This window comes from Cupressus sempervirens, chromosome 1 (assembly GCF_028749045.1).
Source record: "Cupressus sempervirens isolate cs-2001-9-10 chromosome 1, ASM2874904v1, whole genome shotgun sequence".
NCBI classification, from domain to species: domain Eukaryota; kingdom Viridiplantae; phylum Streptophyta; class Pinopsida; order Cupressales; family Cupressaceae; genus Cupressus; species Cupressus sempervirens.
The window spans coordinates 866779756-866794001 of record NC_143118.1 but is presented as its reverse complement, the minus strand read 5'-3'; the positions used below and the strand labels follow the sequence as shown (position 1 = coordinate 866794001).

The 14246-nt window shown below is 36.2% G+C and overlaps 1 protein-coding gene across 1 annotated transcript; it reads left to right on the top strand.

Annotated features, from left to right (window-relative positions):
• Positions 1-2030: 2030 nt before the first annotated feature.
• LOC149580587 (uncharacterized) lies at positions 2031-13777 on the top strand. The gene is made up of 3 exons (XM_089814221.1): positions 2031-2058; positions 2224-2359; positions 12120-13777. The coding sequence occupies exon 3, from the start codon at positions 12320-12322 to the stop codon at positions 13718-13720; it is 1401 nt and encodes a 466-aa protein (XP_089670347.1). The 5' UTR covers positions 2031-2058; positions 2224-2359; positions 12120-12319; the 3' UTR covers positions 13721-13777.
• The last annotated feature ends 469 nt before the right edge of the window (positions 13778-14246 follow it).

Below are 14246 nucleotides of genomic sequence, written 5' to 3'. Positions count from 1 at the left end.
ATCAAGATAAGATTTTTCCCATTATGTTTAAGGGCTATTGTATCCATCTAACAAAGTTGAATGGAATGAAAATGAATTCAAAAAAGATAGAAATTATTCTTGTTTTTACAATATTTTAAAATTATAAATGCACATGTCAAACTATGGCTCGTGCACATTGTGGCATTAGAAATTTCCTGGAGAAGGGAATGTTAGCTCCTATAATCATACCATACATTAATGTTAATAATCAAATGATAAATTTAGCAAGAGATTAAGAAATTTCTTTTAACTTGTTTGGCCATTATGTATAGTGCAATCTATGTTGTGATGTGATATTGTAAAATTGTATTTACCTGTCAAGCTATGCACTTTATCATATTAGAACCATAAAGATAAGATGGTGCTTTTAGAAATTGTGGACTATTTTAATTCTCAAGAAAAATTGAGAGAAAAATGAATTCAAAAAGATATATAATTTGCTTTTTAACTAACAATATTTTAAATTTTAAAGTATACTTATCAAGTTTTCACTCATGTAGTTTGTGAAACTAGTACTACATAGGATAAGATCATGCTTATAGATTTTGTGGACAATTTTATCCTTTCATGAAGTTGGATTATGTGAAACATGGAAACTGTAAACTGCGTTAAGACCACCACAAGACCCTATATTATATTTTGCAAGTCATACTTGTTTATTACACTATGAAATGGAAGCAGTTCACTGATGAGACAACTTAAACTTCACATACTAAGCCTTGATTCCTAGTTTAAAAGTGTTATATAGTCAAAGTTGACTTATTTTTTCAAACTTAATTTCTTTCTTACTATGTGTTTAAAGGTGCGCCCACTGATACCTCCTAAACTATTATTTCCATATGAAACGTCATCTCTCACATCATCCCACTCATATTAGATAGACGCTACTTAAAATTGTTGTTTCTAAACTGATTTTATAGATCTCACTACATGCATTGTGGTGGTCCCATAGACAGTGCCTGAAACCGTTGTTTCCACAAATGACAACCATCTCTCACATTGTGGCATACATCAACTCGATTATTCTGTTCGTGCTGCGTTGTCTTCACACTCGCATTGTCCAAGGATCATTTAATAATACGCGTGCAACGAAAAGAACGTCGATAATTCCAGCATTCAGTTGGAGTCGCATGGGCTCTGGAAATATATGTCCATCTGATGTGATCTTACTGATTGCTAAAATGTCCGCCACCCTTTTTAACCACGACAAAGAACAAACCGGGCGAACTGAAATGGAGAACTAGGGTTTTGGTGTAATGAATGTGCATATAATTTTACAAATTTACTATCTAATGTTACGACCTAGAAGCATCATATTGGACCTTTTTCGGTTGTCATTTTCATTAGATAGGAAAGCGTGCTTTTGGCGTGGGTTTTTGAAAAGAAAGTTGATAATTCCACATATTGTCTTGGTTGGAAATTTGGACAGGATATTAAATGCTGTGATGTGGCCAGTACACCAAATACACGGATAAGTTGGACCCGATTTATACTTAGTTCAAACCAGCGATTCAAAAATTATCACGTTGTGTTCTACCTTGTACAAAATTTAGGGGCTTTTAAACAATTTCACCTAGTAATACAAGACTTTAGCCATCCACGAGGATCATGGGAGATCAGACTTTTCAATCTCTTCAATAATTTTTAAAAAAAAAATTCATATTTGATAAGTGTAGTTCTTATTGAAAGACAACCCATTTTTTCAAATTCTTTTAGGGTCCGTTTGGCTGCAGGAATAGGAATAGGGAAATAAGAATAGGAATATGCACCCCCATTTTCTAAACCAAACAGAGAATAAGAATATGTACCCCCATTTTCTATTCCAAAATAGCTATTCTTATTCTCCTATTCCTATTCCCCCAATCAAACGAGCTGTTGCATGTTGCAAGTTAATCTTCAACTAAAGAATGAGAATCTTGGACCCCAAAGAGATATTAACTTTTATATAAACTTTTTTCTCTATTTTCCTTATACATAGGAAGCGTTAGTTCACAATACCAAAGAAACTCAAAAATTATCACCTCTGCGGGCTAATAGGTACGCTCTACTTCACCACTTTACTTCTTCGACTCTCTGTTCCCTCTTTTCTTTTTCTTAAAAGAAAGACAACCGTTTCCCCATATGTTTTGTATTTTTGGTGATTAATGTCACTTTTTTCATTTTTTTCCCATTTACACTTCGCCTTGCTTAATTTGTTTGCAGGATTGGTAATTAGAATTTACAGAAGATAACAGCATATTAAAAAAAAGTACACTGCATTTGTAGCAATCAACGGCCTTAAAGATTTATTGGGCTCTTTGAAGGTAGACGCTGTAAGAAACGGTTGGAGGAGGCAGAGGTAGGCACCATCCCCATCCGTATGCATATTAGGCCTATTCGCTTTTCCATGAAGTTACAAGTACAAAATTTGTGAGTATTTAGTTGGAGACTGACAATCTAAAATTGCAATTTGAGATGAAAGAGAGATGCAGTACATTTTTTTTTTCACTAACATATCAATCCCTATACAGGGATAAGTAAAATATGTGGAGATATCTCTGGTTAAAGCACAACCTTAAGTTAAACGAAATTATAATTTAAAATTAAATCTAAGATGGCCCAAACTAAGTTCTTTAAATATCTGTTACATAAATGTTAAAATGAAGCAAATAAAAAGACATTGGCTGTGTTCATAAAAAGCATCAAATGATTTTCTTCAATGTAAAGTTGTTATGAAAGAAGATTTTACAGTAAACATTTATTTGCAGTTTTTGGGCAAAAATAATTATCTTGAGATGCTATTAAGTAGAATAAATTTTAATTTTTGTAAAAAGTTCTCTATTGTTTATTTATTAGTAATGTATTAAATTCATAATTTTATAAAACTAAGTCTATTATCAGCCAATCGTCTCCAACTTCTCTAGGATTAGGAGGGAGTTCTATCCAGCCAAAAATGGAGCTGCCTTTCTTGGTACCCAATGGATTAGGATGGTTCTTAGATGCGTAGGGCCCAACTAAGTTGATGACTAGATATGGCTAGAGATGTAGCTTTTGAATTGCCTTCCTTCCTAACTCCTCGTGTTGTGATTTGGAGCCTATTCAGACTTGGAGGTTTATTCGGCATGGTTTCCCCCTAGATTATTTCTACGGGGGTTTGAAGGCAATCCCCTCAAGACATGGTCAATGGGTAGCACCCCAGGTGCACTCCTTGCCATAGTACAGGGTGGGATTGAGGAGCAACACCTCTACGAGGTTTTCAGGCGTAACACCCCCTAAGCCAAAAATGACTTTACTATTGTAAAAGGTGTCAGCTGCTATTTTTATTTTGGACAACTTATTCTAACCCTAATTTTCTAAGTGGTAAAAACTTGTATAAAATGGCTTAGGGTTAAGGATTTCATAATGTATGATGAGATTGTAGCTTCCTGTGGTAGTATTCAATTGTAAGGGATTGTGAATTGTAATCACTGGATAATAATAATATTGGACTTACTGTTAGTGGGTGTAGCCCAGGGATTGGGTGAATCATGTTAAATATTTCTATCTTGTATTCTCTTCTATGTGATTTATTATTTTATGGTATTGCCTATATTTGCATGTAATTGTTATTTTTGTTCATGGTTGATCCTAACACCTTGAACCACACTACCTCCCTCAAACATTAAGTAAGCTATAGTTTTGATCAGCCCTCAATCATCTCCCTTCCTTCTGAACAATCTAGTTAGGTTACTCACTCTACATGTAACTTGTTTGTCTTTCTTCATTTTAGTATCTATGATATGTAAATGGTGGCATAATTTGTAGTCCTTTCTATACAAATAATTATCACAATAATTATTATTATTCTTTAAGTTGGTCCTATAAAATAGTATTCTTTTAAAGAGGTAAATCCTAATATTAAAAAATTTAATGCCCAAGTTAATTTTAATGGTGTCTATTTAGAAAGGCCTTTGGAATTATGATTATGTGTACTATAAATGTATGTCTATTATACAATAGTATTCATATAAAGTTTGGATTGAATCAATATGTATGTTGTTCTAATTAAGTAAAGTGGAAAAGGACCCAAACCCATTACAATATTAACATCAAGTCCATAGATAAAGAGATAGGGACACAAGCAATGACACCTTACCAAAGCATAACGAAAAAAATTTAAACAAGTTAAACCGGCAAGACAAAAAATAGGAGAGAGTATGAGGTTGAGAAGGCCAAAACAAAAAATTCTAGCAACAATCAATTATCAAAATACAAAAACCAATAGGAAAAAAACCATTGAACACTGAACTAACAATATCAAACTAACAAAACTACAAGAAGAAACCAGCTAATGTACTGAACTAGCAACACCAAGCCAACAACAACCAACCAGCACCAAAAAATGAGTAAAGTCAAAACCTAGTCACTGAACACTCAACACTAGCACCACTAGAAGCACAAAAATAGAAGACCAACTGGCTACCTTCACAACTCCTTAAGCTAGACCAAGAAGGACTGATTGAGGCAGAAAAAGGAAGTAGTCTAACCAATCCCATAAGAACTTGCATCTTACCATCCTCTTTACTTAGAGTCTTCTCCCTTCTTTTCCTCTTCACTTTCATGTCCTCTAGGCTCCATTTTGATACCACCAATGGTAGAATTTGTCTTAATCTGGGCAGCATTGTGTTGGGAGACCAACTCCTTGAGCTAATCACCAAGGTTATCTTGGGCCTTGTGCATAGAGCTAAGGATCATTAGTACTTCATTTACCTCCTCCTTAGAAGGCACTTTCTTACAAAAAAATTATGCTTGCTCCTCTAGCTACTCCTGATTATGAAAATTTTCTCCAATTTCTCTCTCTAAATTCCACCAAGCTTCATCATGTCTACAAGTGGTCTAATCTTCCACTTTCCTTTTTTCCTCTTCTATAGCTTCCACCTTATTGATTTTCCTATGGGAAATGCGCATATAAAATAACAACCATCTAGTAAGAGCCTTAAGCATGTTATAACATATAGCCAACTTGTTCAAGTGTAAGGAAATAATTTCTAGGTCAATGGAGTCATCCTCCCTTTTAGGAAGAGGACAAGATGAATTCTTTTAAGAGATCTGGAGTTCTCGAGCATAGCTTAGATCAATTTTAGGGGAGGGGAAAAAATGAGTCGACCTAGTGGAGAGAGGGGTAAAAAAATTGAGCAGAGTGATTAGGAGTCCAAGCTAACTTAGTAGCTGAGGATGAGCCCTTAGTAGAATCCTCTAAGACCTCAAATGTTTCTTCTTTTTTCCATTAGGGAGTTCCTCATTTTTGTGCTTAGCTTTATGATCTAGGAGGATACACATACCCAAAATAAGGGGAGGCCATAAGAGGGACAATGGGGGTGTGAATTTGTTTCACTATAGATGAAATATGAGGGAAAACTAGGTTATTTAACTCAACCACAAGATGAGGAGAATTTTGGGGCACCAAGTTCCTATGCAAATCATAAAGCCTAAGCAACAAGTTCTAGTGTTTAGAGGGGGAACCTATAGCATTACTAAAATTCTTAGCAAAATATTAATGATATGTGATGAGATATTAATTGTAATCAAAATCTATAGAGAAACTGAATGTATATTCTCAAATAGGGGCATTTCATGTTCATAAATATCATTTTCTATTTTCTTAATTGATTTTTATAATTAACCATTTTCTAATTTGGAAATTTGACTTTCTTATGATATTTATAACTAATTTATATATGTTTAGATGGTTTATATAATATTGAATGTATTGAAATATCTAAAGAATGTGCCTTCTATTTTATTGCATGTATATCATCAACTTTTTCATTTCACATAAACAATAGAACATCTATGAAGCATTAGGGGATAAAAGTACTAGATTTATGAAATGTTTCACAAAATATTTTAATTATTGAAGCTAGTCCTTGAGTTGTTTGTTGATTTCCTATCTTTATACATTATCAACTGTCAAGATACTACAGTTGTATAAAATGCTCCCATTACTTAGTCTCTTAGATGCTTAACTAATTTGATTTGGGTTACTTGGTAATTCTTGGATTCATCTTTCCTTAATTTTTCAATTATAGGGGTTTCTATTTCAGAAATTATTTCTATATTTTGTTTCACCTTTAGATTACTAAGAGGACCTTTAGATTAATCTAAAATTTATAAATAATTAGTATAACAAAATCTACTACTAGAGTTAAATCTTGACTTTTACAAACAAAATGTTCTTTCCCTATCAATATTTTGATTAAGTTCAATCAAAAGAGGCCTTTAAACACCCCAAAAAAAATAAAGTAAAAAGAAGTTCACAAGCTATTCACAAGCAGTGAAATCAACCACTAAAACAAAAACCTAGCAAAAAATCCAAGAACTAAAACTAGTAGAGTCTAGAAACAACACATAGGAAACTAAATAGAAGAAAGATGGATTTCCTTCCACTTTTCATTGGAATATTTGAGAATATATAGAAAGGAAATAGTTCCAGCCTGATGCATGAAAATATAAAGAATAGATTCCTCTTTCACCATAATAGGTCCCTCTTTCACTAGCTGCATATAAATAAGATATGTCTCCTCATGTTTCCTCATTTTGATCTTCATGTACTTTAGCTCCTCTTGAATAGTGTTGAAGAAGGAGGTCATCTTATCCATAATTTTATTGCTAAACTTGACCACATTTGTAAACCTTTTATTAATCCAACTTTGATTACCTTTGAAATTAGCCAAACTTGAAGCCATTTTCTTTTTTTCTATATTTGAGGGAACAAGTGCTTTTTAGCTCTCTATTTTGGTTCTCCATTATTCTCAAATTATCTAATTTTTGTGCTAGTTTATGTGCCATTTATTACCTATTGATATCGATAGTGGTACTAAACTAATCTTTATCTTTAGCTTCAACCTAAATAATGACTTCTATTTTATTGATTTTCTTCCTTGTCATGTCAATTTGGGAAATTAACCACTTGATAATGATTTTTTTTGTGGTTGTAGAGAATGAATAGCATCCTTACCTATGTTCCAATTGGTTAGTTCTAGATATAATTGTGTGAGAGATAGATTATTATTATTTTGATAGAAAGCTAGGAGAATGATATGGTTTTTCATGAGGAGGAGAAGGGGAAGGAATATATATTAGGGTTTGTTATCTTGGAGGAATCTAAAGATGAGATTGTGTTATTTTACTAAGGACATCTAGAAGAACAAGTCTATTATTGTCAAGGACTCTAGAGGGATATTGCACCTTCAATTGATCTATTTTATAAAATTCATTATTTTTATCATACATTGAATTGTGTTAAGGTTATATTCTACTTAAACTAGATTTCAGAATCTATAGTATATCTTCTTCTCTCTATAGTGGTTACTCAACCTTCTCTAACACCTCAATATTCTTATCTTGAGTTGTGTCATTTTTTGAGTACTTTTAAGCTATTGGGAGAATTCAAGTAGGTACCCTTGGAGGGTCTCTTATAAGGGGTGGAGGATGATTCCTCTTAATATAAGACGATGACTCAAACTGAGCTCTCCTTGAATAGCATTTATACAATGATTGATAAAGTATGATAACTTATAGCTAGCTTGGTTAACCTAATGCAATGTTTCAATCCACCTCTCCAAATATTCCAATATTTTTCATTCTTCTATTGAATATTTTTAGTAGATTGGGTTCTAGTTTTCTTAAATAATAAGGGAGAATCTATTTGGTTCTTTTTCTTCTCTTTACCTTTCCCTAGTAGATCCTTGTGAAATTAAAACCATTTATAAATCTGATGTAGTCAATGCACGAGAAATTCCCTATGGAAATATCTAACCTTGTAGCTGGAGACTACACAATGGAAATGACAAAAAAAGACAATAAACAATACCATCAAAGAAGGAACAATGAAGTTCAAGTATCATCATGTTGGTCTGCAAGTGCAAATTATAGATTTTCAATAGACATGACCCATTACTGTTAATTATTGTTAGTTGGACAGCTGTTATTTCTGACCCGGAAATAGCAGCACTATTTATGGGTAGCTTGGACAGCTGTTCGTCCTTATCTATGAATAGCGGTTGTATTTATGGGTGGTTTGGACAGCTGTTTGTCCACTTGCCAAAAATTAGTAAATGGTTATTATTTACTAATTTTAGAGATTCCATTTTGGACACCTTGCAACCAATTCTATTATTGGCTGTTGAGTTGTCTTAATCTCAGCCGTTAGTTTGATTTAATCTCGGTCGCTGGTTTACCAACGAGAGTAGTATAAAAAGGGGTCTAGGGGGCATTTGGAGGATACAAAAGGCAGGAAGCTTTTGGAGAAGCAGTTTGCAGTGTTAGCAAACAGTCTTGAGTGTTAGCAAGGAAGCTTTTGGAGAAGCAGTTTGCAGTGTTAGCAAACAGTCTTGCAGTGTTAGCAAGGAAGCTTTTGGAGAAGCAGTTTGCAGTGTTAGCAAACAATCTTGCAGTGTTAGCAAGGGCGCAGTGTTAGCGTAGGGATAGCAGTGAGAAATATCAGCAAGAGAAATTAGGAGGTTGTCGGAGTTCTGCCAGTGTGAGGCAAGGAATTTTGTATCTCTTGATTTGGTGAAGTTTAATATAATTTCTCATCTGTAGAACTGGTTTTCCCTTAGGGGTTTTTCCAGGGACAATTTGTCCGAAAATATTGTGTTGATTCTGTTGCACATTTCTTTCCGTATTTTAAGTGAAGTTGCAGTTGTGTTATTTTTCGATATTAGCTGAGAATTTGTTTTCAGCAGTTTAATAATCATTTGTGATAGGAGATTAATAATCAGTGACTGCAATAGTTTGATTTTTCACATGGTATCAGAGCATTGTTAAGGGTAGAAGAGTTTTGCCCTAGGAAAGAAATTTTGATCTCTTTAGATTTATTATTGCTTTAAACCCTTGAGATGGCTTCAGCTAGTTTGAGAGATTAGGATAGATTGGATGGTGCCTCAAATTTTGGTGTCTGGAAGGCCAGAATTTCTTTATTGTTGGAAGAGAATGGTATCAAGGATTATGCTACCAGTGGTGTACCTGTACCAACGGATGCAACACAGCTTGCAGCATATAGGAAGGGCGATGCCAAAGCGAGGAGGATTATCCTTGATGGTGTCAAGGATCATATTGTTCCACATATCTCAGAGCTAGATACAGTAAAGAAGATGTGGGACGCCATTCTAAATCTGTACCAGAATGCTACCACTAACAGGAAGTTGATTCTCAGAGAGAAGCTAAAGAATACCCGGATGAATCAGGGAGAAGACGTCACAAGTTACCTCACCAGGCTCGGACTTGTCAAGGATGAGTTAGCAGCTGTTGGAGATAGCCCTAGTGATGATGAGCTAGTGAGAATAGCCCTAAATGGGTTTACTAAACAATGGAGTGTCTTTGTTCAAGTTGTCAGTGGACGAGATACTTTACCGAGTTGGGATCGACTATGGACTGATTTCACTCAGGAGGAGTTTAGACTAAGTCTTGTCAATGGGGCCAACAAGAGTCAGAAAAATGAGGTGGAACAAGAGAACGTTGCCCTAGTGGGTAAAGGGAAAGAAAAGAAGGGATCTAGCAAAGGATCAAATTCACAAAGTGAAAAGAAGAAGAAGGACCTTTCTAAGGTTAAGTGCTTTGGATGTCACGAGTTTGGCCACTATGTCAGTGATTTTCCAGAGAGGAAAAAGGGTAAGAAGCAGGTGGCAACTTCAGCAAGTGCAGAAGAACTCTCCAGCAGAATGGAAGATGAGTTTGCACTCATAGCTTGTATGGTTAGCTCAACCTCACAGTGTGTTTGGTATATAGATAGTGGGGCGTCATTTCATATGACAGGAGTTAGAGAGTACTTCTCCAGTTACAAGGAGGAGGACACCAACATCCAGATTTCTATGGGAAACTTGTCCAAACTCAACCCTGTTAGGAAAGGGACTGTTCAGTTTCAGAGGGAGAATGGAAAGATAATTCCTCTTTATGATGTGTTATATGTGCCGGGCTTAGGTATGAATTTGATTTCTGTATCTGTTCTTCAGGATAGGGGGTATAATGTACTCTTTAGAGGGACACATGTGTTGATTAAGCACAAGGATTGGAAATCACCCATAACTATTGGAGTTAGGAGTGGTCGCCTTTATAGATTGCAGTTTGATACTCCTAAGGCACTTATGAGCAACAGTAATCCTAGAGATCTTGGAGAGCTATGGCATAGGAGGTTGGGCCATATTCATCATGGAGCACTTAGATTGCTTCGTGAGATAGTGACAGGTGTTCCGGAGGTGAGCACAGAGCATGACGATGTATCTAAGGAGAAGGATGTAGATCCCACTTTATATAGACAGGTGATTGGTTCGCTTATGTATTTGGTCAACACTAGGCCAGATATAGCATTTGCAGTTAACTGTTTTAGTCAGTTCATGGTTGAACCAAAGAGAATGCATTGGATAGCGGCTAAGCATGTGCTATGTTACTTGCATGGTACAGTCGAGTATGGGATTAGATATGTTCGAGGTGAAGGTATCAGGTTGATAGGCTATACTGACACAGATTGGGCAGGAAGTACAACAGACAAAAGGAGCACTTCAGGGTGTTGTTTTAGCTTGGGATCAGGAGTTGTATCTTGGTTCAGCAGGAAGCAGAAGTCCGTGGCTCTAAGTTCAGCAGAAGCAGAATACATAGCAGCTAGCATGGCGACATGTGAAGCTATATGGCTTCGGAAGTTGTTAGTAGCCTTGTTTGGTCAGAAGGTTGAGACTACTATGATACATTGTGACAATCAGAGTTGCATCAAGTTGTCTTAAAATCCAGTGTTTCATGATAGGTCTAAACATATAGATATCAGATATCACTTCATCAGAGATTGTGTACAAAGGGGAGTTGTTCGACTACAATACATACCTACAGATGAGCAGGTAGCAGACATTCTGACGAAGGCTTTGGGAAAGGCCAAATTTATCTTCTTCAGAGATAAGATGGGTGTCATGCAGAACAGCTTCCTCGCTAAGAGGGAGTGTTAATTATTGTTAGTTGGACAGTTGTTATTTCTGACCCGGAAATAGCAGCACTATTTATGGGTAGCTTGGACAGCTGTTCGTCCTTATTTATGAATAGCGGTTGTATTTATGGGTGGTTTGGACAGCTGTTTGTCCACTTGCCAAAAATTAGTAAATGGTTATTATTTACTAATTTTAGAGATTCCCTTTTGGACACCTTGCAACCAATTCTATTATTGGCTGTTGAGTTGTCTTAATCTCAGCCGTTGGTTTGATTTAATCTCGGTCGTTGGTTTACCAACGAGAGTAGTATAAAAAGGGGTCTAGGGGGCATTTGGAGGATACAAAAGGCAGGAAGCTTTTGGAGAAGCAGTTTGCAGTGTTAGCAAGAAAGCTTTTGGAGAAGCAGTTTGCAGTGTTAGCAAACAGTCTTGCAGTGTTAACAAGGAAGCTTTTGGAGAAGCAGTTTGCAGTGTTAGCAAACAGTCTTGCAGTGTTAGCAAGGGCGCAGTGTTAGCGCAGGGATAGCAGTGAGAAATATCAGCAGGAGAAATTAGGAGGTTGTCGGAGTTCTGCCAGTGTGAGGCAAGGAATTTTGTATCTCTTGATTTGGTGAAGTTTAATATAATTTCTCATCTGTAGAACTGGTTTTCCCTTAGGGGTTTTTCCAGGGACAATTTGTCCGAAAATATTGTGTTGATTCTGTTGCACATTTCTTTCCGTATTTTAAGTGAAGTTGCAGTTGTGTTATTTTTCGATATTAGCTGAGAATTTGTTTTCAGCAGTTTAATAATCATTTGTGATAGGAGATTAATAATCAGTGACTGCAATAGTTTGATTTTTCACAATTACTAAGTACATAATCCTTATTTCATATCTTTGCTGTCTAGATCTACTTGCTTCAGCCCTTATCTTCCTCCTACTCCTACTAAACAACTAGTAATCTACTTATATGCAATCTCATCAGCCACATGTTAGCTTATCCAATCAAGAATCACCAAAATATAGAAAGAATATATTGAGAAATAATAGATAAAATGATTAATCAAAATTAGGATTGCTTTTTAGTAAGATTTTTTTTTTGAGTGGTGGGTTTTTCCTTTTATTTGTATTTTTTTATATCAATTACGCAACCGTCTCTATTCTAACTTGTCGATAAAACTGTGACAGCGGGCAGAAGGAAAAAATAATAATAAGGATCAAACAAGTCAATCTTTGGCTAATCAGCTGGGAAGGAGAAGAGAAACAAGAACCTGTTCTGCCCAAATGACGTTGCAAGTCTTTAGGGAATAATAGGAAAGATAAAAGATAAAAGAATATTTGTTCAGAAGAGGAGGGGCTTATCATTGTGGTTCACTTCCATAGAAACAATGGCAGATTTGAAAGGATTTGTAAACAGGGTGTTGCTGCCAGTGCAGCTAAGCCTTGGATTATTTCAGATCATGAAGAATACGCCTCTTTGGGCAGTCATAGATTGCGCCCTTGCCTCCTTGCTCAACTTCTTCCGTTTCCCTCACACTGACTATAAAAGCCTCGAACAATTCAGTGGTCGAGTTTTCAAAAAAGTGATCTCTCATTCGACCACTGCAGGAACGAAAGCTAAAAAGCAGAAAGATTCTGAAAAATCTCAGGAACAATCTAAGAAAGAAGACAACTCTGAGGATAAAGAACAATTCAAGAAAGAAGTACTCAATGTAGATTCTGAAAAATCTCAGGAAAAATCTAAGAAAGAAGACAAATCTGAGGATAAAGAACAATTCAAGAAAGAAGTACTCAATGGAGATTCTGAAAAGTCTCTGGAACAATCTAAGAAAGAAGACAAATCTGAGGATAAAGAACAATTCAAGAAAGAAAAAGTCAATGTGAAATACGTGGGCAAGGAGTTTGTACTGGACCGAAATGATGACAATAGAGCCTCGGTGCTCTACCTGGGCAAGGAGTTTGTACTGGAGCGAAATTATGAAAATAAGATGTTAATGAAGGACGGGCCTGTATACATCATCACAGACAAAATGTGGAAAACTGTCAAGTACATTGAAAAGGTGGCTCCAAAGGCGGTCTTTTTGAAAGACCACAAAGAGATATGGGAGGAAGTGGTCACGGGAGATATCATGAAGTTTGAAGAAGTTCTTGATTCAGTGATATTAGATAACCGCGCGGTTATTCGCCTGGACCCTGATTACTTCCTGCCTGTCAACTTATTGAGGACAGAGATGAAGTTGACGACAACTTTAAACTTCGTTGGCCTGTTCCTAAAAACTCAAAACCATATTTATTGGCTCATTCCTGCACTACTAACCTTTGTATCAGTAATAATGGGGTTCAGCACAAGTCTGAGGTTCTGGATCGGTCGCCATATCAATAGAATCTTTTGCAAGTCACTGCAGATGCTGTGTGATCTACTGACTTCGCCAACGAGGAGGAGGGTTTATTCTTTGGGGAACTGCGTGGATAATTTGAAGCCCGGCAACGACTTGAAATCTAAGACTGTGAGAGGCACTGCAATCCTGCTCGTTGCTGCTGGTGCAAAACTTGACGCTGAATCCTTTGCTGACCGTGAAACCTTGGATGACAGGGACCCTATACGTGTGCTTATTGGTGGAACTGCAAAAGTTGACGCTGAATCATTTTCTGACTCTATAAGTGTGGTTGTCAGAGGTGCAATATCCGACCTTCAAACTTCAACCGACTGTAAATCCTTGGATCGCCTTCTACTCATGGCTGACAAGAGCAACATACGTACTTTTCTTACTAGAGGCACAGAAGTGTGAAAAATCAAACTATTGCAGTCACTGATTATTAATCTCCTATCACAAATGATTATTAAACTGCTGAAAAAAAATTTCCAGCTAATATCGAAAAATAACACAACTGCAACTTCACTTAAAATACGGAAAGAAATGTGCAACAGAATCAACACAATATTTTCGGACAAATTGTCCCTGGAAAAACCCCTAAGGGAAAACCAGTTCTACAGATGAGAAATTATATTAAACTTCAGCAAATCAAGAGATACAAAATTCCTTGCCTCACACTGGCAGAACTCCGACAACCTCCTAATTTCTTCCGCTGATATTTCTCACTGCTATCCTTGCGCTAACACTGTGCCCTTGCTAACACTGCAAGACTGTTTGCTAACACTGCAAACTGCTTCTCCAAAAGCTTCCTTGCTAACACTGCAAGACTGTTTGCTAACACTGCAAACTGCTTCTCCAAAAGCTTCCTTGCTAACACTGCAAGACTATTTGCTAACACTGCAAACTGCTTCTCCAAAAGCTTCCTTGCTAATACTGCAAG

Bases quoted from the DNA above. Each gene is read 5' to 3' on its own strand.
- LOC149580587 (XM_089814221.1), top strand. From the start codon at position 12,320: ATGGCAGATTTGAAAGGATTTGTAAACAGGGTGTTGCTGCCAGTGCAG.